Source organism: Acomys russatus, chromosome 12 (assembly GCF_903995435.1).
Source record: "Acomys russatus chromosome 12, mAcoRus1.1, whole genome shotgun sequence".
In the NCBI taxonomy this organism is placed as follows: Eukaryota; Metazoa; Chordata; class Mammalia; order Rodentia; family Muridae; genus Acomys; species Acomys russatus.
The window spans coordinates 22,513,722-22,537,615 of record NC_067148.1 but is presented as its reverse complement, the minus strand read 5'-3'; the positions used below and the strand labels follow the sequence as shown (position 1 = coordinate 22,537,615).

Below are 23,894 nucleotides of genomic sequence, written 5' to 3'. Positions count from 1 at the left end.
TAATTGAATGAATATAGTAACACAGTACAGCCTCAGAAAACAATGAGGCATTGTGGCATAACCATTCAGAGTTTCTCAGAAACCATTTCTAAGCTGGGCGTGCTGGCCTTTAATCCCAGCACTGGGGAAGCAGAGGCAGGCAGACCTGGTCTACAAAGTGAGTCCAGGACAACCAGGGCCACACAGAGAAACCTTATCTCAAACAAAACAAAAAACAAAACACATTTCTACAAAGTCACACAAATTGACCGATATCTCCGGAGGACCAAACCTGAGGTGATTCCACAGTCCCTCCCAACTGAAGCCATGATCTCCATGTGCACATGAGAAAGAATGGGACAAGGGGGGTTCTCAGGTCAGCAATCATCAGCCCTGTGCTGCATCTATCCCTCAGAAACCAAATACTCCAGACTAGCATGCACATGGCATACACTGACCAAACACTTCCCCCACTTACATGTATGTGTGTAAGCCTTGACAAAGCAGGAGCTGTAGGTGTGGGTCCCCTTTATCACCCCTTGCACTAAAAGAGGCTGGTTCAGAGGTGGGTTTTTTATTTCAACATAGAAAATTCAAGATCTTAATGAAAGTTAACTACAATTACAAAATTTAAACTAAAAATTTTGTTGTTTGGGGTGGTGGTGGTGGTGGTGGAAGGTACCTGGGATTCCTATAGAACCTGACATTATCTGAGTGCCTATCACCATATGTCAGTGGGTAGCTTTTCCTCTGACTTACCCCTCATGCGACTTTATTATCTGTATGACCAAAGACAGCAACAATAAATGGAGATGTGAAAGGGGGCAGGGGGTTACTGACAACAGCAAACTATCTGATCGCACATGATTCAGAATACCACTTAGTTGTCAGGCTTTGTGTTGGGTTTTTACTTTTTAACCTCCAATACAAACACGTGGGAATGGATGACCATCAACAGGAAAGTGCTTGCCAACCAGGCGCAAAGCCCTGCTTTTGATCACCAGTGCTGAAACAAAAATGAGGTAACCATAACAGGCCCCTAGACGGTAGCACAACTGAATCCATGATGGAAGTACCATTCAGGCCATAAAACTCAGCACGTAGTCAGCACCACCAGCCAAAATGAAAACAAAGGCCTAATCCATCAAAGTCCATGGTTCTGCGAAAGTCTCTTAAGTGTACTAATCTTGCTTTTGGGATTCTGTAGTTCTGCTACTGGCTAACTGTTCTTGTCTACTGAGGTGTGTCAACCCAGAACAGGGTTTGAGTAGTTAAAGACTCCTCCTGAGAAGGGCTTGGTCCTAATAATGACTTTCTATTGTCCAAGCAGTCTTTGCTGGTGGATACCCCACAACAGTAACTAAGATGAAGTGGATAAAGTAATCCAGCCAGCCAAGGCCATCTGACTGTAAACAGTAAAACTCTAGCCAGGCAGATAGACAGGAGATTCCCCAATTCTGATTATCTTACCAACTGGAGGTGTTTAGAGGATAGAGCTATGCTAAATGCACTGAGACAGAACCCGCCACACCTTCTGTAAACCATTTTCCAAAATACAGACCCTAAGAGCACATAGGTACTGGGCAACACACGTGCACAATCAGAGAATGAGAAGCAGCTCCTTTAAGAAAAAAAAAAAGAGTGAGAAGGAAGAGGCAGCCCTCATATCTAAAGGTCCTGGGTTTAGAACTGTGGCTTTGTCCTGACCCTCATAAGGAAATCCCCATGATGCTAAAACCCAGAGACTCTCTGAACACCTGCACATTACAAGTGTGTGTCAAACCACCAGCCCAAGTTCCTGCATGCACAGAGGAAGAGTTACATGTTTTTTATAAATCTGTATAAAAATATGCAAAAAGCAAAAAGGCACTACCCAGCCTTTTGTGCACGATGAGTGTTTCAATCCGTTAAGAGTGAAGCTTTTAGAGTGTGCTACAATATGCACAGTCTTGTCTGAACTCCTCGTTTTTCACACATACCAAAGGCATCAAGCAATAGAAGTGGCCTGGTCTCTCCAAGTGAACGAGGTCTTGGCCTTATCTGACTTTGAGGAGTGAGGTCACTTAACAAGGCTGAGAAAAACTGCTAGGGAGACACTGTCGTGGTGCGTTGCTGGCCTCACAGGGTGCCATGCCCCGCACCTTGCTTTTCTTTGTCAACCATAGGTGGTGGTTGTCATCTGTCACTCATTCTGTTCTGTCCTGTCTAGGTCACAGTGCTGTTTTTAATAAGGAAACACAATACAAAGGTTGGCCTCCTGACTCCTTGAACATGGCCTGGCTTGGAAACCAAATGTACTTGAAAGTTTAGAATTTAAACCATCTCTTGGGGCTCTGTCTATGAGACAAGCTTAAGTTCTTCATGGGAACATCCCCTAGTTTTGAAACATTTTTCATCTTTCAAAGCTAGAAATTCTTAGTTGTCATTAATCAAATAGAGGCTTTTATATCAAACAGAAAGATTGCCACAAGGGGTGGGGAGATGGCTCAGCAGATTATAATGCTTGCTGCTTAAGCATGAGGACCTGAGTTTGCAGCCACCGGATCCACATATAAGGCCAGGGTTGACTGCAGGTGCATCTTTAATAGCAATGCTGGCGTGAGGGGAGGCATAGACAGGAGGAGTGCTGGGGCTTCTTGCCTACCAACCTTGATGCAGGTTCAGTGAGAGACTCTCAGCATTCCCAAGAATCCTAAGGCTGTCTAAGAGAATTCAAGCTGACAGTAAAGGTTACGAACCTAATCACTTTTTTAAATAAACATTAACAATCTTTCTTTACATTATCTCTTGCTATAACACTAAGGACACAGACATTTTAGTCTAGACTGACAGACTGGCAACACATCTACTTTGAGACAAAGTGCCTGGAGGTGCTAATTCCAGAAGCCATCAGAGGTTGACTTTGGAAACAATCCAAGAAAAGCACAAGAACTGAGCTAAGTCCAGGCACACTGAGGGCATGGTTCTTTACAGTGTGACCCGGTTCCCAGCTAACAGTTGCTCTTCGAACTTTATGGAGTGTCTATAGATTCCTAAGGTGTGTGTGTGTGCACATAGGTCTGTAAAACTAATCCAACTCATGAACCCTTTAAGAAACTTGAGGTTGGCAGGTCCTCGTTTTCTATAAAACCTGAATAATTTTAATTCCATAGGCAATAATAACTCAAGCCTGTGAGCCATTCTTCTCCACACACAGTCCTGCATTCCACGCAGCTAAATGCTATCAGAGTAAACCCTACCACCCTTGGGCCATTGGTTTAATGAAATGCAAGGAATGCAGTGTAACACACTTGATGACAACCCTCTATGACAGATAACGAATGCACTCCCCATTCAACACTGTGCACCTTAAGACCAACAAAACCTACTTTGCGCATTTTCACAAAAATAAATCAAGAAAATGGAGATCCTTCTTTGAGTAAAAACCGGGTTCTGAGCCATCAACATACAACCCTGCTTAGCGAAGAAAGGTCATTTGTAGCCACAGCTGTTGCAATCACCACAACCAAGAGCAAGGAACAGCCGGTGGGCGTGGACAGGTGGTTGTAGGTGCAGAGAGCAGTCCAATGCCACACACCTAACTGTGACCTCAGGGCAACCCACCATCCTACCTATTTATACTTGCCAACACTCCAGTGTGGCCTTCACCTCTGTGTGGTGTGAAAGGGGCTCCCGATCGTCACCACAGACCTTTCAGTAATTGTCATATAGACATATAGAACCCAGACTCAGTGTGCCACAGACTAGTCACAAAAGGCACAGGCAATTTCACACAATCTCATAATTGCATTTTAAAAAGGTAACAAGCAGTGTAAGTAGCTTTCTGTACGAGAACCAGTTCAAGCAACAGTGCAATAAGACATGGCTGGAATGCTCACCAGACAAGTAGCTATGGGATGGAGTCTACTGAAGCCTATGCGAAGACAGAAATGCTTGTAGCTGGAAAAGCAGGCTAACTTGGAAGTATCCATGAACACATCTCCAGGAGAAAAGGTATTGGCAAAGTCATTTTTCTATTGCTGTGAAGAGGTATAATGACCACGGCAATTCTTTTTATTATTACTAATTTATTTATTTATTCACTTTGCATCCCGGTAATAGACCCTTTCCTTCTCTCCTCCCAGTCCCACCTTCCCTCTCTCATCCCCTCTCCGCTATTCCTCAGAAAAGGGGAGTCCCCTCCTACACACCCACCCCAGCTCATTAAGTGTATTAGGGCTGAGTTCATCCTCTTGCCCTGTGGCCTGGCAAGGCAGTCCTGTCAGGGGAAAGTGACAATAAAGAAGGCAACGAAGTCCATGTTAGAGATAGCCCCTGCTCCCCTTATTAGAGGATCCACATGAAGACTGAGCTGCCCATCGGCTACATCTATGTAAAGGACCTAAGTCCAGTCCATGTATGGTCCTTGGTTGGTGCTTCAAACTCCACAGGCCCCTCTGGGCACTGAGAAGGTGGCTCTGTTGGTCTTCTTGTGGAGCTCTTGTCACCTCTAGGTCCTTTTATCCTCTCCCACAACCCCACTTTTCCACTAGACTCTCTATGCTTCACCCAATGATTGGCTGTGAGTAAGCATCTGTTTCAAACAACTGCTGTGTGAAGCCTCTCAGAAGACAACTCTGCCAGGCTCCTGTCTGCAAGGATAGCAGACTATCATTAATAGTGCCAGGGGTTGGCTCTCTTCCATGGGGTGGGTCTTGGGTTGGGCCAGACATTGGTTGGACATTCCCTCAATCTCATCTGCTCTATTTTTATCCCTGCACATCTTATAGGCAGGGTAAGTTTTGGATTGAAGTTTTTGGACCCCAGCAACTCTTATTTAAAAAAGGGATTTAACTGGGGCTTGGTTACAGTTTCAGAAGCTTAGTCCATTATGATAGCAGTCCATCCCAGCAGGTAGCATGGTGGCAGGGAGCATGGCCAGCATGCAGGCATGATGCCAGAGAAGTAACTGAGAGATACACACGATCAGTAGGCCAAAAGGGAAAAACTGGACCTGGAATGGCTTCTGAAACCTCAAAGCCCATCCCCAATGATACACTCCCTCCAACATGGCCACCACCTGACCCAACAAGGCCACACCTCTTAATCCTTGATCCTTGTTAGCTTCTCAAATAGTTCCACTCCCTGATAACTAAGTATTCAGATGTATGAGCCTATGGGGGCCATTCATAGTCCAACCACCACAGGTGTCCTCAGTGGCCAATAAATTCAGCTGTTGTTGACAGGGTCACCTAGAGTGGAGATAGATGCAACCAATGAGTTAGAAATCTCCTGCCATTACTGCTACTCAACTGTAAGTTGTCCCCCAAAAAATGTTTTGATTGTTGTCCGGCTCCTCAGGGAGACTCTTCCCCCACAGAGACTCAAACATGTGAGACAACTAATGTGAACATCATGTTCCACGTGACAGTTTGTATTCACAAAGAAGCAACCTAACACATAGCCACTATAATGCTGAGCACAGGCCTAGGTCATGCATCACACTGAGGGCAAAAATATACTGGTATTTAAGGGAGTTTTCTGGAACGCTTAGTTATGGAACCAAGATTGAACTCTTTTAGGTCTACAAAAAATATGACCAACAATTAAGGGCACTCTGGAAGAAATGGGGTGCTTGTTGACTAACTGAAAATACAGTAAATTTGTGAATAGTCATAACCATTTCTGTAGAAAAATAACCCTTAACTTGTGGTAGGCTTTTTTTTTTTTTAATTGAGACAAAGGTTTACTATATATCACAGATTGGCCTAAAATTAGTGATCCTCCTGCCTCAGCAGGAAGATAAGGTACATCACCTCATCTTCCTGTGGGTTTTCAGGTTTTGTTTTTTGTTTTTTTTTTTAATCTTACAAAATCTTGAGAACTTACGGTTCCTTGGAGATGATATTAACTAATGGTCATTTGCACAAGCTTTCATCATAGGCATGTATGCTCATGCTATTTTAATTTCCTTTTTTTTTTAATATTTATTTACTATTTATTTATTTATGAGTGTTCTATTTGCATGTTTGACAGAGAGGGCATCAGATCACATTATAGATGGTCGTGAGCCAGCATGTGGTTGCTGGGAATTGAACTCAGGACCTCTGGAAGAGCAGCCAGTGCTCTTAACCGCTGAGCCATCTCTCCAGCCCCTTTAATTTCATTAGAGCAATCCCAGGACCAATTACTTGATAGTGCAGCAGGCCTCACGCCCAAATTCCATTATTTGATTCCTTCCAGGGTCTTGTTCTGCCCTAATCACACGATACATGTATTTTAGTCTGTTAAGCACTCATATTTCACGAAGTGTTTTCTGGGAGAATGCTGCAGATGTTGTCAGGCCCCCTTTGCTGGAAATGATCATTCTTTCCATTGCTCCATAGAAAGTATTTTCTCACTTCTCTCCTTTGCCAAACACTCTAAATAACTACTTTAAAATTCAGCAATCTAACCTAATTTTAGCAATGTATAGTTGCAGAATAAACCATAAAGTCATTGGCATACAAAAATTAAATTTAGCAGTTGGCAGTAAAGCTGGCATTCAATTATCAATCTTTCAAGAGTGTTAAAAAAAATATGTCCGTTTTCTATAGTTAACAACAAAAAAGATCTTTGAGTCCTTACTTGGCCTGCTTGGGTTACTTTTACTAAATTTTTAGCTTCTATATTCAAGACTCTGGAATAGGACATAATTCTTAATTTGTTAAGTGCATTATAGAAGCACTAGTGTTACAGATATTTGCTGCAAGCACAGTATTTACCACAGCATTGGTCTATTCTGGTCTATCAATTCTTATTAACAAAATACAAGTATTTTCATGAATTATATTTTATATATTATATATTAATATATATTAATAAAATAACTCAGAAGCTGAAAAAAATGGTTCACTGAGTAACACCAACATGATCTACCAAGGCTGAGGACATGAAGTCACACACACACACACACACACACACACACACACACACACACACACACAAACACAGAGTAAATAAATAAATAAATAAGCCCAGAATAAATGAAACTTAAATGTTGGGAGACTTTTAAGTCTTAATTTAACTTTGGTGAGAGATAGTATAATCTTTAAAAGACCAGAGTTTTGATCCTGGAACTAATCTATGGCAAAAAAAAAGTTGTAACAGTGTAAGTTTTGTGTGATGTCAGCTAATCTAATTATGTCATAATTTGCTCTCTCTCATGGCTTAAAAAGCACTTGTGATATCAATTTACAAGTAGATCAGACTACCTGCATTACTTCACAATTAAAAAAGGTTTTAACCTTAGACCTAAAACAACATCTTGCAACTGATGCAGAATAAATGTAGTTTGCAAATGTTTATACAAAGGCAACAGAATCGAAATTTTTCATATGGAGCCCATAATGCTTCAAAACATCTTACTTTATTATTATGCTCAATAGGTTTAATGGTTTGGAATTCAATAGGCCTGGATTGATTGACATATAGCCATGCAGTGTGTATTTAATGCCTGAATTTTCTTTCAGATTGGTTGTAGGCAAAGATAAGCTTAAGTGTCTCTGAGTTGCAGGTATGGTTGTCTGGTGTACCTAGTAAAACACATAGCAAACATCACACCTTTGGAGCCTCAAATCAGTGACAGCTATGCATCTATGTATAACCTCCCAGATAATTTCTACCATTAAAAGTTGTGAAACTTGGAAATCTATCTGGTGCTATCTCAGAAAACTGGGAATAGGGCTTCCTCAAGACCCAGCTATTCCACTCCTTGGAATATACCCAGAAGATGCTCCAGCACATAACAAGAAAATCTGTTCAACCATGTTCATAGCAGCCTTCCTTATTCATAATAGCCAGAACAAGGAAACAGCCCAAGTGTCCCTCAGTAGAAGAATGGATAAAGAAACTGTGGTACATATACACTATGGAATACTACTCAGCTATTAAAAACAAGGAATTCCCGAAATTTGTGGACAAATGGATTGAACTAGAAATGATCATAATGAGTGAGTTAACCCAGAAGCAGAAAGACTCAAATGGTATATACTCACTTATATCTGCATACTAGCCCAAGGGGCATGTCCTATGAAAGCCTTCACTTACCAGGAAACTGGGACAGAGGGGAGGACATCCTAGTGGGACTCTAGATGAGAGAAGCATGGGAGAATAGCAAAGTAGAAGGATCCAGAGGGTCCTAGAAACCTACAAGTAGAACACTATGATAGGCAGATTTGGGCCCAGGGGTCCTGCTCAAACTAAGGCACCAGCCAAGGACAATACAGGCGGTAAACTTTAAAGCCCTACCCAGATCTAGCCAATGGACAGAACATTCTCCACAGTTGAGTGGAGAGTGGGTATGACTTTCACACGAACTCTGGTGCCTCGTATTTGACCATGTCCCCTGGAGGGGGAGACCTGGTGGCACTCAGAGGAAGAATAGCAGGTTACCAAGAAGAGACTTGATACCCTATGAGCATATACAGGGGGAGGAAATCCCCCTCAGGAACAGTCATAGGGGAGGGGAATAAGGGGAAAATGGGAGGGAGGGAAGAATGGGAGGATACAAGGGATGGGATAACCATTGAGATGTAACAAGAATAAATTAATAAAAAATTTTTTAAAAATTGTGAAACTGTAGGTAAGGACTCTGTTTGGTACTTGACCCAATCAGGATTGTCACATCACTTGTATCCCTTACCGACAACATGAAGACTCTCAATTCTGAAATTTTACTCCCATTAAACATCCAAATGGCTGCACTTTTTCTCAGGACCTAGACTTCCAGGGATATGGGAATACTGTTTATTTTTCAGGGAAAGACATCAGTGTTTACCAAACTCAACCCCACGTGTAGACACATCAACCTCCTTGCAGGTCCCAAGACATAATCTGCTAGAATCCAATTCACTACGCAGCTCAGCTGCCCCCCTTTGTGTCTGAAATGCACTCCCCACCAGTCCACACCAACAAGTTTTAGGACCCCAATCACACTTTTATTTTACCTTCTTTAAAGATAGCCACAGTTTAGTGTGATGGTCAAGCTGCTCCATATAGGAGGAGACTCAAGTCTATTTTTATTGATAGCACTTTTTCAACAGAAGAGATAGAACTCGGCTACACACACACACACACACACACACACACACACACACACACACACACACACCAATCACATATACTAAGCATGTATGTATTTGTTTATGTGGTAGTATGCATGCTATGGCATGTATGTGAAGACCAGAGATGAACCTTGGGTGTTGGTCCTCACCTTCCACCTTGTTTGGAAACATGTTTCCTTGGTTTTCTACTGCCATGTGAAGCTAGCTGTCTTGTGAGCCTCTGTCCCCACCTCCCATCGTCCTTTTTTAAAAAGCTGGGATTAGAGATGCTCATGGTCCATGTCCAACTCCTTATACGGGTTCTTCTGGATTTACATTTCCTTAATAAGGATTCCTCTTCTTTATATTCTATTCCCCTCTCATCCACATAGCAGACACTCTCAAACATGCATTCTTTTCTGAAAAAAACAAACTGAAGGCAGGATCACCTCACCTGCCAGGGGTCAGCCCAAAGCCTTTCTTTCCCATCTCCTCCCAGAATCTCTGTAATGATTAAACATGAAACTCATACTCCAGAGGTGATTTCTCACCTCTGTACTAGTCTAGCTTAGCAGTGCATGTAAGCAATTTCTCCTGAACAGGATGAGCTTCTGCTAATATAGAGACGGTCTCACAGGTGTGTCTCATCCTAGCAACTGCAGCAGCTGAGAACAAAAGATGGACAAGTACGAAAGTCCCTGCCGTGTGATAATCAGTTGCTCTCCATTTATCAGTTCTCCTGGACTGAGTGAACAGCCCTGAGTATGTCACCTGCTGCTTAATTTCTTTTTCTTTTCCTTTTCTTTCTTTTCTTTTTCTTTCTTCCTTCCTTCCTTTCTTTCTTTCTTTTTTTTTTTTTTTTTTTTTTTTTCCTTTCTTTTTTTTCCCCCCTATTCTCTGATTAGATTTCCTCTGGAGTTCTATGAAAAGCCAATGTCTTTGTATCTGTCCTGTTTCAAATCATTCAAGAAAGGAGAAAGAAGATACTGGAAATAGGAGTCAAAAGTTAGAGGAAAATTTCAGGACAACTTGAATTGGGAAAAAAAAAAATAACTTGAGACCCTTTTCCTATTTCTTAGCAATGATTATTAGATATTTCCTTCTTTAATTTTTTTTTTTAAATTGTGGAGGGGGGATGTCCAAGTGAGAGAGGATGGTATGTGGATTCGAGTGCTTTTCGCAGGGGCTGGAGGTGTGAAATCCGCCACAGAACTGGAGCTACAGGTAGCTGTAAGCTTCCTGATATGGGAGCCAGGAACTTAACTCACATCCTCTGCAAAAGCTGAGTCATCTCTTCAGCACCCAATTTGATTTTTTTTTTCCTTATTTTACTATTCTTAATGCGAGTTTTTAAAAACTTTGTCCAAGAGACCGTACCTAATAGGCTTAACTCACCACTCTACAAAGTAATGTCCACTTAAATGTGTTTTAAGAGCTTTGATTTCGAGGGCTGGGGGAAACATGGCACAGTGGAGCACTCAAGCAGCATGCAGGGCCCTGGGTTCTACCTTCAGCCCAAAGAAAGGAAAAATCAATAAATCTATTCCTACGTCAACCTGCTTGGCACTCATCAAAAAATGTATTATCTTGACAGAGATGCTTCAACGTTGAACAAAAGAGGTGGGCAGTGCCACAGCCATGCCACCACGGCAAGTTCCCCGCCAACTAAATTCAAGCTATAACGTCGCCCATGGACTGTGCCCATTCACCTTATCTTTTACAGGGACTTTCCAATGTGAAGGATACTATATGCACTCTTCTGTTTTGTTTTTTAGAGACAGGGTCTCCCTCCATATCCCAGGCTGACCTGGTACTCACTTTTAGTCCAGGCTGGCCCAGAACACAAGGCAGTCTTCCCAGCTTCAGTCTCGCAAATGCTTGGATTATAGGTATGAGCCACTACCATGCCCGGCTGCATTCTTCACATGCTGAAACCACGAGATCAAGTGGGTTTCGAAAGCCAGCATTTACACACCCTGCACTTGGAGCTAAGGATGTGACTGGAAACTGAGCCAGGACAAGTAACTCAAGCCTATCATCCCAATAATGAAGGAGGCAGGCGTGGCTGGATCAAACGTTCAAGGTCTGCCCGGGCAACTTAGTGAGATGTATTTCAAAATATAAAGTAAAAAGCCTGGGGATATGGCTCAGGGGCAAAGCACCGGCCTGCCACGTACAAGCCCTAACTTCAACCCCCAGCATAGAAATGAAGGCAGGCAAAGGGGGAAGGAACAAAGGAACAGAAGGATGGAGAAGAAAAAGAAAGTGTGTCTGCCGAGTTTTGACTAGCTCTTTTAAACTGTGATGTCCTTACCTCTTCACCGTTGCAGCCTCTAATAGCTTCTTTATGTTACTTATTCAACTAAGTTTCTTTCTTTTTCTCTTTATTTCTTTCTTTCTTTCAAGACAAGGTTTCTCTGTATAGCCCTGGCTATCCTGGAACTCTTTCTATAGACCAGGCTGGCCCTGACCTCAGAGATTTGCCTGCCTCTGCCTCCCAAGTGCTGAGATTAAAGGGCTGCGCCACCAGCCTCTGGCTCTCAACTAAGTTTCCTATAAACCATTGTAGGGTTTTCCTGTCTCTCTTCACAGTAACCCTATCTGACACTTTTGGAATGTGTTCCTGGTACCCAGTACTGTACCAACTGTTCCAACTGGGGAATCTCACCAAACACTCAGGTGACCCTGAGCAGAAGAAGGAGCCTGAGACCTGGGATGATGCATGGCATCAGAGCTAGCTACCTCACAGCATCAGGCGCTCTACCACATGGGGCCCACACCTTCCTTTAGAAGTGACCAGGTAGAAGTGTCATGAAGGGCCAGGCAAGTCGCCCCAAGTGTCACATCCACAGGGAACCAAGTGTGCACATACAGAAATGCTTTCCTAACAGCATGCCTTTCTATCAGATGGAATTCTGATGCTCTTTAATAACATAGCCATTTTATTCACCTCTTACAGCTTCATCTACAAAACAAAATGTGCCACCCTGACTATGGAGGGAAAAAGGAAGGGAGAACTGATGGAGAGGCTAAACTGTAGACATGAAACCTGAAGCAAGGCAAATGAGTGACAATAATCTAAATCTATAACCTGACTCGTGTGTGTGTGTGTGTGTGCTTGTGTATGTATATGCATGTATGTGTGTGTGCTTGTGAGCTTGTGTGCATGCATGCTTGTGTTTGTGTGTGTACACATGTGTGTATATGTGTGTGTGTGTATATATATGTGTGTGTGTGCATGTGTGTGTGTGTGCATGACTGTGTGCGATTGTGAGCCTGTGTGCCATGGCACGTGTGTAGAGGTCAGAGAACACCTTGGGTGTTGCTCCTCACCTTTCACTTTGAAGTGCGGTCTCTTTGCTGTTTTTCTGTTGTGTGCCAGGCTAGTTGTCCTCCAGGCTTCTGGGGATTCTCCTGTGTCCACCTCTCACATCGCCTACTTGAGCACTGGGGTTACAGGGCACTGGCTACGCACTAGCTATTTACGTGTGTTCTGGGAAGGAAAACTTAGGTCTGCATCCGTGAGTGGCTGTTAGCTGCTGAGCCATGTACCAAGCCAGCAGCTACCCTCTCCCACCCTCTTTTTTACTTTTTTAAACTTTTTCATGGAATGATTTGTTTTGTTTTGTTTTGGGGGTGTGGGTCTCCCTTTGTAACTCAGGCTGGCCTCTAACTGGCAATCCTCCTGCCTCATCCTTCCCTGTACTGGGATTATGAACATGGACTACCACATAGTCCTAATCTTCTGTGTCTTCTGAACACAAAGGCCAATCCCAGCAGGTCTGACAAACATCTGTGTGTTTCAGGTTCATTCCTAAGAACAGATGAGAAATAGCATATGCCTCATTACCAAAGTCTCCTCAGACTTACTAAGAAGAAAAGAGGGATAAGAGGTTTTTTTCACTCTCCTTCTTTGATCTCTCTTCTCATAGGGAAGGCAAGAGCCCTGCATGTCTGGCCAAGAGATCAAACCAGATAGCAAATGGGTAGATAACAGATCGAAGTGTGTGTCCACATATATGTATGTGTACATGTGTATATGAACATATATGTGTGTGAGTGTGTGTGTGTGTGTGCACGTATATATTTTATGGGGCCTCTTCTGCTTACATCTCAACTACAGACATGCCCAGCCAAAGAAAGGGAAAAGCACAGGAAAAAAAACAATATAGTGTTTTTCTGAAAGTGTAACATTACTTTAAACTTATTCCTATATAATGTAAAATGTATTATTTACATATAAGAAAGGGGGAAGTTTATAAAAGAATACACAATTTAAAAAATAAACACTCTAAAATGGATCTGAAATACTATATGTTAAACAAAATAAGCCAAACTCAGAAAGACAAGTGCTGCCATGTTTTCCCTCATATTTAAGATTCTATGTATATAGAAGAAAAAATCGTAACAAAGGTGGGAATAGAGAGGGTAGTGGACTCCACATAGTGGGGAAACAGTGGGGCCAACTGAAGAAGCAAAGGAGCTGGCCATAGAGTCCAAGAAGAGGACTAATGACACACAGCATGACTTACATGCTTGGAGATGCTGTGATGAAACTTACTGCACCACGTGCTAGCCTAAAAAGTTAACAAGATGATTACGATTTGAGAAAATGTAAGGTCTTCAATTAAAAATAAAGAGATAGGCTCAAAAAAACTGAAAAATAAACTTAAAACACACACACACACACACACACACACACACACACACACACACCTAGAACCAATTTTCAGCAACAAGCACTGTCATGTATATCCTTCTAGAACTTTCCAGTTTTGACACAATTGCACTTGTCTCCTTTTTATTTTATTCTATTTTATGAGACTAGGTCTCAGTATGTAGCTCGGGCTTGCCTAGAACTCACAGAGGTCTGCCTGGCTCTGCCTCTTGAGTGCTGGGAGAGAGGTGGTCACAACCATGCCTTACAGCCTCTTTATTTCATACATGCAGAGTATCCAAGCCAGCAAATCATGCCATTTACAGGCAACAGGGCAAGCAAGGCAGGGCTGATGCTACCCTGGCTTCCCATACCCAGGGCTCACCAAAGAGGCCTGACTGGCAGAGAGCTACCAGTCTGAAGCCAAATGCCAGGAGATGGAAATGGCTTCTGATACCATTATCCATTCAGAACCAGCTCAAGGAAAGGTCAAGAGGCAGCTAGGCCAGATGGAGGAATGGCCCCACCCCCTTCAGGCCAAGAAGGAAGTATCCAGGAAAGTCCATGCTATTCCCTTTCAAGTACCACAGCAGGGTCTCCACACACACACCACATGCCTTAGAAACATTAGAATGTCCCTCGTATGACAGCTAGATCAGCTAAAGAACGCTCCCATGTACAATAGTAGAATCCTCCTCTGTGCAGAGCTGATCTGAGTATTGGCAGAACTCAGCGACCACACTTACCAAGAGCATGAGCCCCGTGAAGCCGGGGAGGTTCCTGGTTTATCTAAGTCAGCCTCTGAAGCCTCAGTCTGGGATGGCTTCTCTGGACATGAGGTCACTGCACAAGGGCCTGCATTTGGAGGGACATGGCACCAGGTTTACCTCTCTACCATCGGTGTCTTCAAATTCTCAGCATGTTTTAAGGAAGAAACCTTGTGTTCTTGGTCTGTGCTGGGAACCATAAATTAGGTAGCTGGCACAGTCTATCACACAGAGCTGATACCCAATGCATTTATCCAATATACAGATGAGTAGATTAGCAAAAGTTGGGAGCTGGAGTGATGGCTTAGTGGGTAAAGTGCTCGTTATACAAGCATTAGGACCTGAGTTCAGATCCCCCAAATCCATGTAAATGCTAAGTACCACAGCATGCACCTGTAACCCCAATGCTACCAGGAACTCACCAGCCAGGCAGTCTAGCCGAAATGGCAAGCTCCAAATTCAGTGACAGACTGTCTCAAAAAAGAAGGGAGAGAGAGCTATACAGAAAAATGCCCGCTCTCAACCCTTTAACCTCCAGACTTGCACACAAGGGCTTACATGCAGGCATACATAGAACATGTGCACACACGCAGGTATAAAATGAATACAGGTCAAGAAACTACAACCTATAGGCAAAGTCTGCCACCCCTCCCCAACCTATTATTGTATACAACATTTTATTGTCTGCCCTGATTTGCAGAAGAAAAGATGAGTGATAGAAACTTTAAGGTCTGCAAAACCTAAAGTATCACCAACTTGTCTTTCCCGAGAGAGTGTGCTGTCCTAGAACATATCCCTATCCTAAAACAATGCGAGAGCCGGCAGCCTCATGAGACCTGGTCTAGCCTTAAGTAGCTGGCCATGAACAACCTCTGTCTCCGCACTTCATAAGTGTGCGTGGATTTTGTATCTTGAGTCTAACTATGCATTGTTAAGTCCCAAAAGGCTAACTGAGGTGTCTACTAACATATCAAAGCAGACAGCGGCTGGCTGCCAGGCTCTCCCAGTATCACAAGTATCTGTTATAGGGTCCACCACCACCACCCTCACACACACACACACACACACACACACACACACACCCTGCCGCCGCCACCACCACCCTAAACAGCTCCAGTCTCTGAGCTTCCTCTTCCCCAGCTTCTGATTCCTACAACACCCAGCTACTTCAGCCATGCGTTCTCTCGGCTCTTCTCCCTTCTTTGCTCCCTCTCCTCTCTTCCTCTCTCACTCCACCCGCCTCTCATGGTCTGGTTCAGTCCACTGGCCATGTCTAATATATTTCTCTCTCGCTCTCGCTCTGCTCTGGACCCTTCCGGATGGCACTGGCTGAATTCTCCCTCATATCTACACTAAGCCCTTCTCCTCAACCACAGCAAGGAGGGGTCATGGCCTCATTTTCACTCATGCTTATGTTTTCATACAAACATTTTCTTCCAAATCTAAGCAATGTGCTAAGAATGACTCATGGTTATCCTTGGCATCCACCTCCTATAGCACTGGCTTTCAACCTGGGGTTCCTGCTCTTCTGGGATTCGACGGCCCTTTCATAGAGGTTAGCATATCAGATATGTATGTTAACGACTCATAACAGTAGCAAAATTACAGTTATGAAGTAGCAACAAAAATAATTTTATGGTTGGGGGTGGGGTCACCTCAACACGAGGCACTGTATTAGAGGGTCACAGCACCAGGAAGGGTGAGAACCACTGCTCTCTAAGGATAAGTGCACCTCAGTTTGCAAATCGGTCTTAGTTCCTCTTTTAAACCCTCAGTTTGGAAGCCTCCCCTAGCCTTTGAGAGTCTACTGAGCTTCAACACAAACCAGTCCTTTCCACTCCTGAAACTCTGGACGACAAGACCCAGCAAGGTCATTCGCGGGTAGATCTTCTTATGCCTTTCTTCTTGCCCGAATGTGCGTTAAATCCATGCCCGACTACACTGAGTGACTGGTGAGTGACCATCTTTTTCCCTCCGGGCAGTTCTTAGCAACTGTGGAGAGAGCAATTTTGAGAGCCAGCTCTACCTGTCAGGAATGTTCCAGACTGTGCACTTTAGCGGCAGTTTATTGCAGGTCAGCTTCCTAAGGCATTCCACTCCCAACATGAACCATCGGCAGCATTTCCCACACAGCGTTGGAATTCCTAACTGACACTAAAGGCAGCTTTATACTAAACATATCTCTTTAGATAGCTGGTAGGTGGCTAGTGTGATGCAAAGCCAGTTCATGTAAACTACAAGGTCCATTCTTTTAAGTCATAGGATCTTAGAGCTTTGATTTGTTTAAGAGGGGTTTTCTGGGGGAATGGCTAGGGTGCTTCATGAAGAAAGGGGAAGCAACTGCATGAGGAAAACAAGGGCCAGACCAAGGCAGAAAGCAACAGGGAAGCCCTCTGATCTCTTGAAAAAGTTCTGCTTATGGTGACAAAAAGACAGAACTGAAAAAGCAATCATGAGGACCTCAAGAAGTATGTCTCAAGGGACTCTTAAAGGAATTTGACACTCTCTCTCTCTCTCTCTCTCTCTCTCTCTCTCTCTCTCTCTCTCTCTCTCTCTCTGTGTGTGTGTGTGTGTGTGTGTGTGTGTGTGTGTGTGTGTGTGTGTGTGTCTAGAAAGGGGGCAGTTTTTGCTGCTACACCCTAGCTCATAACGGCATAATTCATAAGTCCCTGAAGAACAGGCACTGACCACAAAAGGTGGCAAATACACACTGCACCAACTGTTTCTGTCCAGTTCTGCTAATAAAACCCCGTGCAAACTCTGCAAGCAGATGCAATATGCAGCACAAAAGGGAAAAAGAAGTGATGGGAGCTCAGAAGTAGCCATCAACATGGTGGGGGTGGGGGCAATGCTAGCCTTAGGGGTAGTGTTGGGAGCTGTGAGGGCAGAGCACCTGGGACAACTAGACCCCACCAAAAGGCATTCTCCCTGCTCCTCCCAAGCCGCCCCCACCACCATCTCACACTAAGAGCAGGCCAACAGCCCTGACCAAGCCTCAGGGAAGAAAGCTCTCATTACTCCACTGGATTCCCTTCACCTTGAGCTGAAATTGAAAACTGCCAAAGTATCTAGATTTCTTGCAATGTATCTAAGTCTCAGACAGTAACATTGCTATACCAAGGGGAAGGGATGAGGCAGCTCTACAGATTCAAGCATGTGTTCTCCACCTCCATGCCCTGAACAAACAGCGGCAAGTTCTTTTACAATCGGACCCGGGTCCTCTCTTGCTGCTTCAAAGGAACACCACTCTGATGGAGAGACGGCTTCACCAGTGAGTGATCAAGTTCACTCTAAATCACAAGTTGTGTGTGGTGGCACACACCCGGCCGGAATCTCCACGCTTAAGAGGCAAATATGAATCCAGCCCTGTGGTCTACACACCAAGTTCCAAGCTACTCAAGATTACAGAGTGAAAGCTTGGTCTCCAAAAAGTTGAAAAAGAAAAAGAGAAAAAGTCCAAACACAGAAACCTCAGAACAGGTTACTATACATCTATCTCACTCCACAGAGTACCAAACACTATGAACTGAGTTTACAAAAGAACGGCCCGCACTTCCAAAGGGACCTCCTTATGGGTTTTTTCAACAGGGATAACTCCTCCGTGACGATCTTTAGACGGCTGTAAGAGGCAGGGCACCTCTTTACAAGGACTTCATAAATCTAAGCCCACTTGCATTTTTTTTTTTAAACTAAATGTGTGCCCAAAGCCTCTCAACTGTGTCTCTCTAGCTGCCCCATGCTGTTTTAAAGAAAAATAAAGCAACAATAACCAAGATCCTTCTTCCTCCATCAACCAACTCGGTCAAGCATGAAATACTAAATTCCTATGGATAATATTCTAAAATTACAGGAATGGAATGGGGCAGGGGTGTTCTTAAGTGCAATCAATAGTCTCAGCATTTTTTTTCCCAAAGTTGAGGGTTTTTTGTTTTTGTTTTTGTTTTGTTTTGTTTTTGTTTTTGTTTTTGAGACAGGGTTTCTCTGTGTAACAGAGCCCTGGCTACCCTGGACTCACTTTGTTGGCCTCGAACTCAGAGAGATCCACCTGCCTCTACCTCTGAGTGCTGGGATTAAAGGCTTTTGACACCCTGCCTAGCCCTAAAGGTTTCTAACACAAAGGGAAGATGAAGGTACAGTTGATTCAAAAAAGCATGATCAAGGTGCAAAAGGCCTAACCAGCCCAAAGGCACATGCCATGAAGCCCAGAATGGAATGGACCACTTTCCGAAAGTATCTTGTGGAGGTTCTTGAGATAGGATCTAGGAATGAGGAAGGTGTCACAGAGAGCAGGGCAGGAGAGCTGAAATGTTGCTGAGCACAGACAAGGGTGGAGTTCCTAAAAGCCTCTGTGTGTGTGTGTGTGTGTGTGTGTGTGTGTGTGTGTGTGTGTGTGTGTGGTCCTGGGGGGCATCTCCATGACAATGTGGACACCAAGGATCCTGTTGTTGTTTACATAGGTTATGCGTTTGATACTTTTTGAGGTGTTGCTAATTCAATTGAAAATAAAGAGAAGGCTGAGAGAAGAGGAAAGAAGAAAATTAGCAAAAAGAGCATCGTGTTAGACTTTGGAAAGTCCCTCTAATCTGGCCCAAGAGAAGACGGTTGGCTTGTTGTGTTACTAATATTCCACATCACTTGGACTCTACTACAGTCTTGAAAGAATGCTGATTTAAAGGGGTACAACAACACCTTAGCATCCTTATAAAAATGAGTTTGGTCAAAATAAGTAAATAAGTTAAAAAAAAAAAAGGGCTTAATCTTTCAGACCTCTAAGGCCTGGGGAATCTTTACAGTATGGAGGCCACAAATCAAAACCTCCTACATCAGTTAGAACAGTTATCCTGCTAAACAAGTGAGCAAAGCCAGACCCACAGAGGTCAAGCAGCTGCAGGTAAAGGTGACCAACTGGTTGGGAGATTGCTCGGCTAGAGTGAAATCTTGGAGGGGAGGAGCCAGCTTAGCAGAGGTGCTAGTGACTGTATTTCCTACGTGGGGGGAAGGGGGCAGGGGCTGGAGGGAAAGCAGGAGAAACTTCCTGGATTTCGGAAGGTCACTTGACACGGACAAGAAAAACAAACTTCCACTAAGGTGTCTAGAACACACACGGGGTCCTTCCCTCCGATGCTGCCATGCCTACAGAAGTCAGCAGCTTTGAGCTCCACAGAAACTGGGGGTGCAGGTGGGGGTGGGGGCAATTCCACCTTCATTAGGCAAATGAGCTGGCTGCCTGGACACACTGTCACCTTGTCCCTTGGGAAACTTGAGCAAGCCAAGAAGAGAGCTACTCCATTATTTACTGATGCCTTTTTTGCACCACCCTGCATTTACCAGGAACCCTCAACAAACAAAACTGGGCACGCTAAGAACCTCGCTGGCATCCTCCGGGCCGGGTGCCTAAGCAATAGACTACTGTCTCCTCAGCCTCCTTTCTTAACTCACCCAGTGTTGCTATCTGTGGTGAGTCCAGAGAGTGCCTGCCAGAGGTCACCTCACTGAGAATTTGGGAAGTGTGCGCAGTTGGGGAAGTGGGACAAGCTGCCCACCCAGTAACTGCCCCAGCAGAAAGCCATCGCTTTTATCTTGAGTGCATTCTCCACCATCAGATAAAGGGTTCATGAAACGTTGGGCCGATAAGGTCACTTTTCTGGTTAAAACTCAAGCAAAACAAAACCCAAAACTCTAGCTTATGAAGAAGACGGGCTACCTGGTCCCCTCGCCCGCCCCTCCAGCCACAAACTGGGGTTTCGTTTACCTCCTTCACAGCTGCTAACCGCCCCAACTGCAGCGCTCTTCTAGGATCTCCCGGAGTTCAAATGTCACCTCCTCAAAATAAGGGCCACCATATCAAAAGTTGCCTCTCACTCACCCCGATTGCTTGATGCTTCGGAGTTCTCATTCTGGGAAGTTATCTTATTTTTGGTCCACCATTCCATCAGTCTCCTTCCCTAGGCATCCTTTCCTAAGAGTAAGCACCTGGTCCCCCACGACATCCCCGCCTGGCTCGGACCAAGCGATCCACCAAAGAGATTGAAATGAATGAAGCCGCGGTGCCCGGTGTCCGTGGCACCCGCAGGCAGGGAACATCTGCACTGTCCGGAGCAGCCGGGCCACCCGCGCGTGAGGTACCCGCAGCCAGGTTCGGCGCGCACCCCCTCCCTGCCGCGTGTCCGGCCCTGGAGCCGCAGGTGTCACCCGGAGCGCGCACCGCCCTGGCCAGCTCCACCACGACGCTTAGCTGCACTCACCATGGTGGCCGCAGCCGCCCGGGTCCAGTCAGCGGTGATCGCCCGGAATGCGAGGGCCAGAAGTGAGCGTTGCAGCCCAGGCGGCTGACAGGTGAGGCTCCAGCCTCAGACCAAGGCTACTTCCCACAATGCCCTTGAACTGAAAGTTTGCAGACTCCTCCCCGCGCCCGGCCGCTCCTCCCCTCTGCTCCTCCCACACACCTTTCTCCCTGTTTCCTCCTCCCGCATCACTCCTGCTCTGCCTCTTCACTGGCCTCCCACTCCAGCTCCTCCTTTTTCCCTTTCTCACTCCCTCCTTCTTCCTAGGTACTTTCTTAACGGGACCACACGCCTTGTCCCGCCCGTCATCACCGCTAGCCCCGCCCAGGGCGGTGCTTGCACCTGCGCGCGCACCTTCTGCACTGGCCTTGCTTCTCACCTGGTCCCGGGTCTGCCCACCTTGTGGGGCTAGCTGTGTGCTTCGTGAATTGAGCAAGCGTCGGTCGGACTGACGGAGATGTTTCCCTTTACACCTGGAAAAAAAGCCGGGCGTGGTAGTGCACGCCTTTAATCTCGGCACTCGGGAGGCAGAGGCTAGGCAGATCACTGTGAGTTCGAAGCCAGCCTGGTTTAATAAAGTGAATCCAGGACAGCCAAGACTACACAGAGAAACCCTGGTCCTACACCTAAGAGAAGTTGGCACGAGTTTTGTTTTGCTTAAAAAAAAAATTGCAATTCAAGATCATACCCTTCCTACTTAAAGTTCTCTAAGATGTTAGGGTACTGAAACTCATGTTCATTGTTTGTTGTTTTTGTTTTGTTTTGTTTTCCTCCCCTTGATTTTTAAGCCTAGATTGTTTGAGTTGTTTAAATTAAAATATAATTACATTATTTTTCCCTTTTCTCCCATGTATATTCCTGCCCCCCTCCTCCCGCTCGCCCTCCCCCCTCCTCCCCCCGCACTTTCTTTTGAAATCATAACTTCTTTTTCTTTAGGTGGGGTACGGGGAGGGGGGACGTGCGGGGTGGGTCGTGTCTAAATGAAAGCCGCTACGTTTCAGGACTGACCACTTGGTGTTGGACAACCAAGTAGGGGAGTTATTAATTGCCGGTGTTAAGACTCTCCAGGTCTCAGAGCTGTAAGCAGAGTTTTTGTTTGTTTGTTTGTTTGTTTGTTTGTTTGTTTGTTTGTTTTTAGCACAGATTAATTTGGGGAGAATAGACTGGTTTTGCCATATACCTAAAGAGAGACAGTGACCCTTAAAAGGTTGACCATTGTCTGGATAGCTCTTAGACCCACAGATGAACGGAAGTCCTCCCCCAGGATCCGCTTTGAACCTTCTGCAGGATATAGACCCCATCCAGGCACAGGGAAAGCAAAGAGAACTCCAGCTGTGCTCCCAAATTCCTGCTACAAGTGTCGATTGTATTCCTCCCCTCCCCCGCCCCGCGCGCATGCCCAGTGAAGGAGTCCTGGTGATGGCTGAGGGTTCACAGGCTGTCTTTCTGCTGGTGCCCGCAGTCTCCTGCGGGACTGTAGGTGATACATAAATTGCGGCGAAGCCCGGAGAGTGTTAACAAGGCACAGATTAGCTGCTGTAAATTATCAAGAAACCAGGTAGACTGCCCCCTGGCGAGATGATAGAAGGTCCTGACAGAGAAGCCAGAGAACTGAAGGAAAAGTCTTGTCCTAGACAGACCCCAAAGACAGCTTCTGTGGCAGGAGTGCAGTGGCAGGGAGGTATTTTAAGTTAAAATATAATTACATTATTTTTTTTTTCTCCTTCCCTTTTCTCCCACGTATATTCCTCGCCCTCCCTCCACCCTCCACCACCCCACCCCACCCCCCGTCCCGCTCGCCCTTCCCCCTCCTTCACTGGGCATGACCTGAGGGAAATACAATCAACACTTGCAGCAGGAATTCAGGAGCACAGCTGGAGTTCTCTTTGCTTTCCTGTGCCCTGATGGGGTCCATATCCTGCCAAAGGTTCAAAACAGATCCTGAGGGAAGGGAAGGAACATAGGGACCAAGTTAAAAGGCCTCATGAGTCGCCTCCAACCCCAGGTTCCCAGTTGCTATGTGCTCTCAACCATCCTTTTAATCTGCTGTTGTTACATCCGCAGGGACATAGAAGAGGATTATTTGATCACAAGTAAACCCCAGGCTGTGGGGTAGTTTGGGCTGCTAAAAAAGAAGAGAACGTCAGAAAGTACATTGGCCAGGGCTACCTGCGTTGGCTTCGGCTTCATCCAGCCCATAGTAACAACGGCCAAGCCAGTTTTCATCATGGTTCACTTCATCTCTCCAGTGCAGGGTACAGCTCTCTACAGCCAATTGCAAAGCTTTCTGTGTTGACCTTTTTTTTTTTTTTTTTTTTAAGTCTATAGTGGGAAAGAGGTGGGATTACTAAAGAGCTGTAAAGCTAAAGAAATTTCAGTGAGTTCAAATTTAAGTCAAATACAGAAACGGGAAAAAAGTTCCCTGAGTGCCTGGCTCATGTTGGAGAGGGTGGAATCAGCAGTTAACTTAAAAGTAAGCCCCATTCCTTGCCTTCCCTCTGGCCCTGCTGAGATGGGCAGTGGACACTGTCCTGGCCTTCTGATGTCTGCAGGCCTTCTCTCTGCATTCCCACAGCTAAGAGGAAGGCCTACAGTGGGCTGAATGTTTTGTGTAGGTTATCTCATCAGCCATAAAATGAGAAATGTGTCCACTGTACTGTGCAGATGAATGCCGGAGGCTCTAGATAGCAAGACCAAAGCAGGCGCAGCCAGTGAGAGACAAAGGGGAACAGGAACAAGGGCATCAGAATCCAAGCTGACTTCTGAAAGGCACCCAGCACCCAGCAATGGGGAAGGGACTCTGTGCTCTCAAATGTCAGAATAGCTTCCATAGTAACTTAACAGTTTCAATTTGATTTTTTTACACCATTTTTTCTTCTCTCTCTCCCTCCCTCTCCCCTTCCTTTACTCCTTCCCTCCCTCCCTCCCCCCTTTCCTTCAGTACTAGGGATTGAACCACCTGGACCACCTCACACATGCTAGGCAGGAGTTCATAGACTGAGCTAAATCCTCAGGTCTTTTTTTTTTTTTTTTTTTTTTTTTTACTTTTAATTTTAAGAAGGGATCTCACTAAGTGTCCGGTTTGGTTTTGTTTTTGGTTTTGTCCTCTTTACAGAAGCTAGAGTCATTTGGGAAGAGGAACCTC

General features: G+C 45.0%; 1 protein-coding gene across 3 annotated transcripts in view; it reads right to left on the bottom strand.

Moving 5' to 3' along the window:
• The window catches only part of Ap1s3 (adaptor related protein complex 1 subunit sigma 3), a 63,805-nt gene extending 42,956 nt beyond the window's left edge, over positions 1-20,849 (bottom strand). Inside the window, exon 1 of one of the 3 annotated variants that reach the window (XR_007831476.1) lies at positions 20,711-20,849. Coding sequence is in view for 1 of the 3 variants with exons in the window: in XM_051154011.1 (XP_051009968.1) it covers positions 20,332-20,361 (30 nt within the window). In the remaining 2 variants the exon portion in view is untranslated. Of the gene's footprint in view, positions 1-20,331; positions 20,512-20,710 lie in introns of those variants that run through there. The other 2 variants (XR_007831475.1, XM_051154011.1) reach the window with 2 other exon arrangements.
• Positions 20,850-23,894: the final 3,045 nt, after the last annotated feature.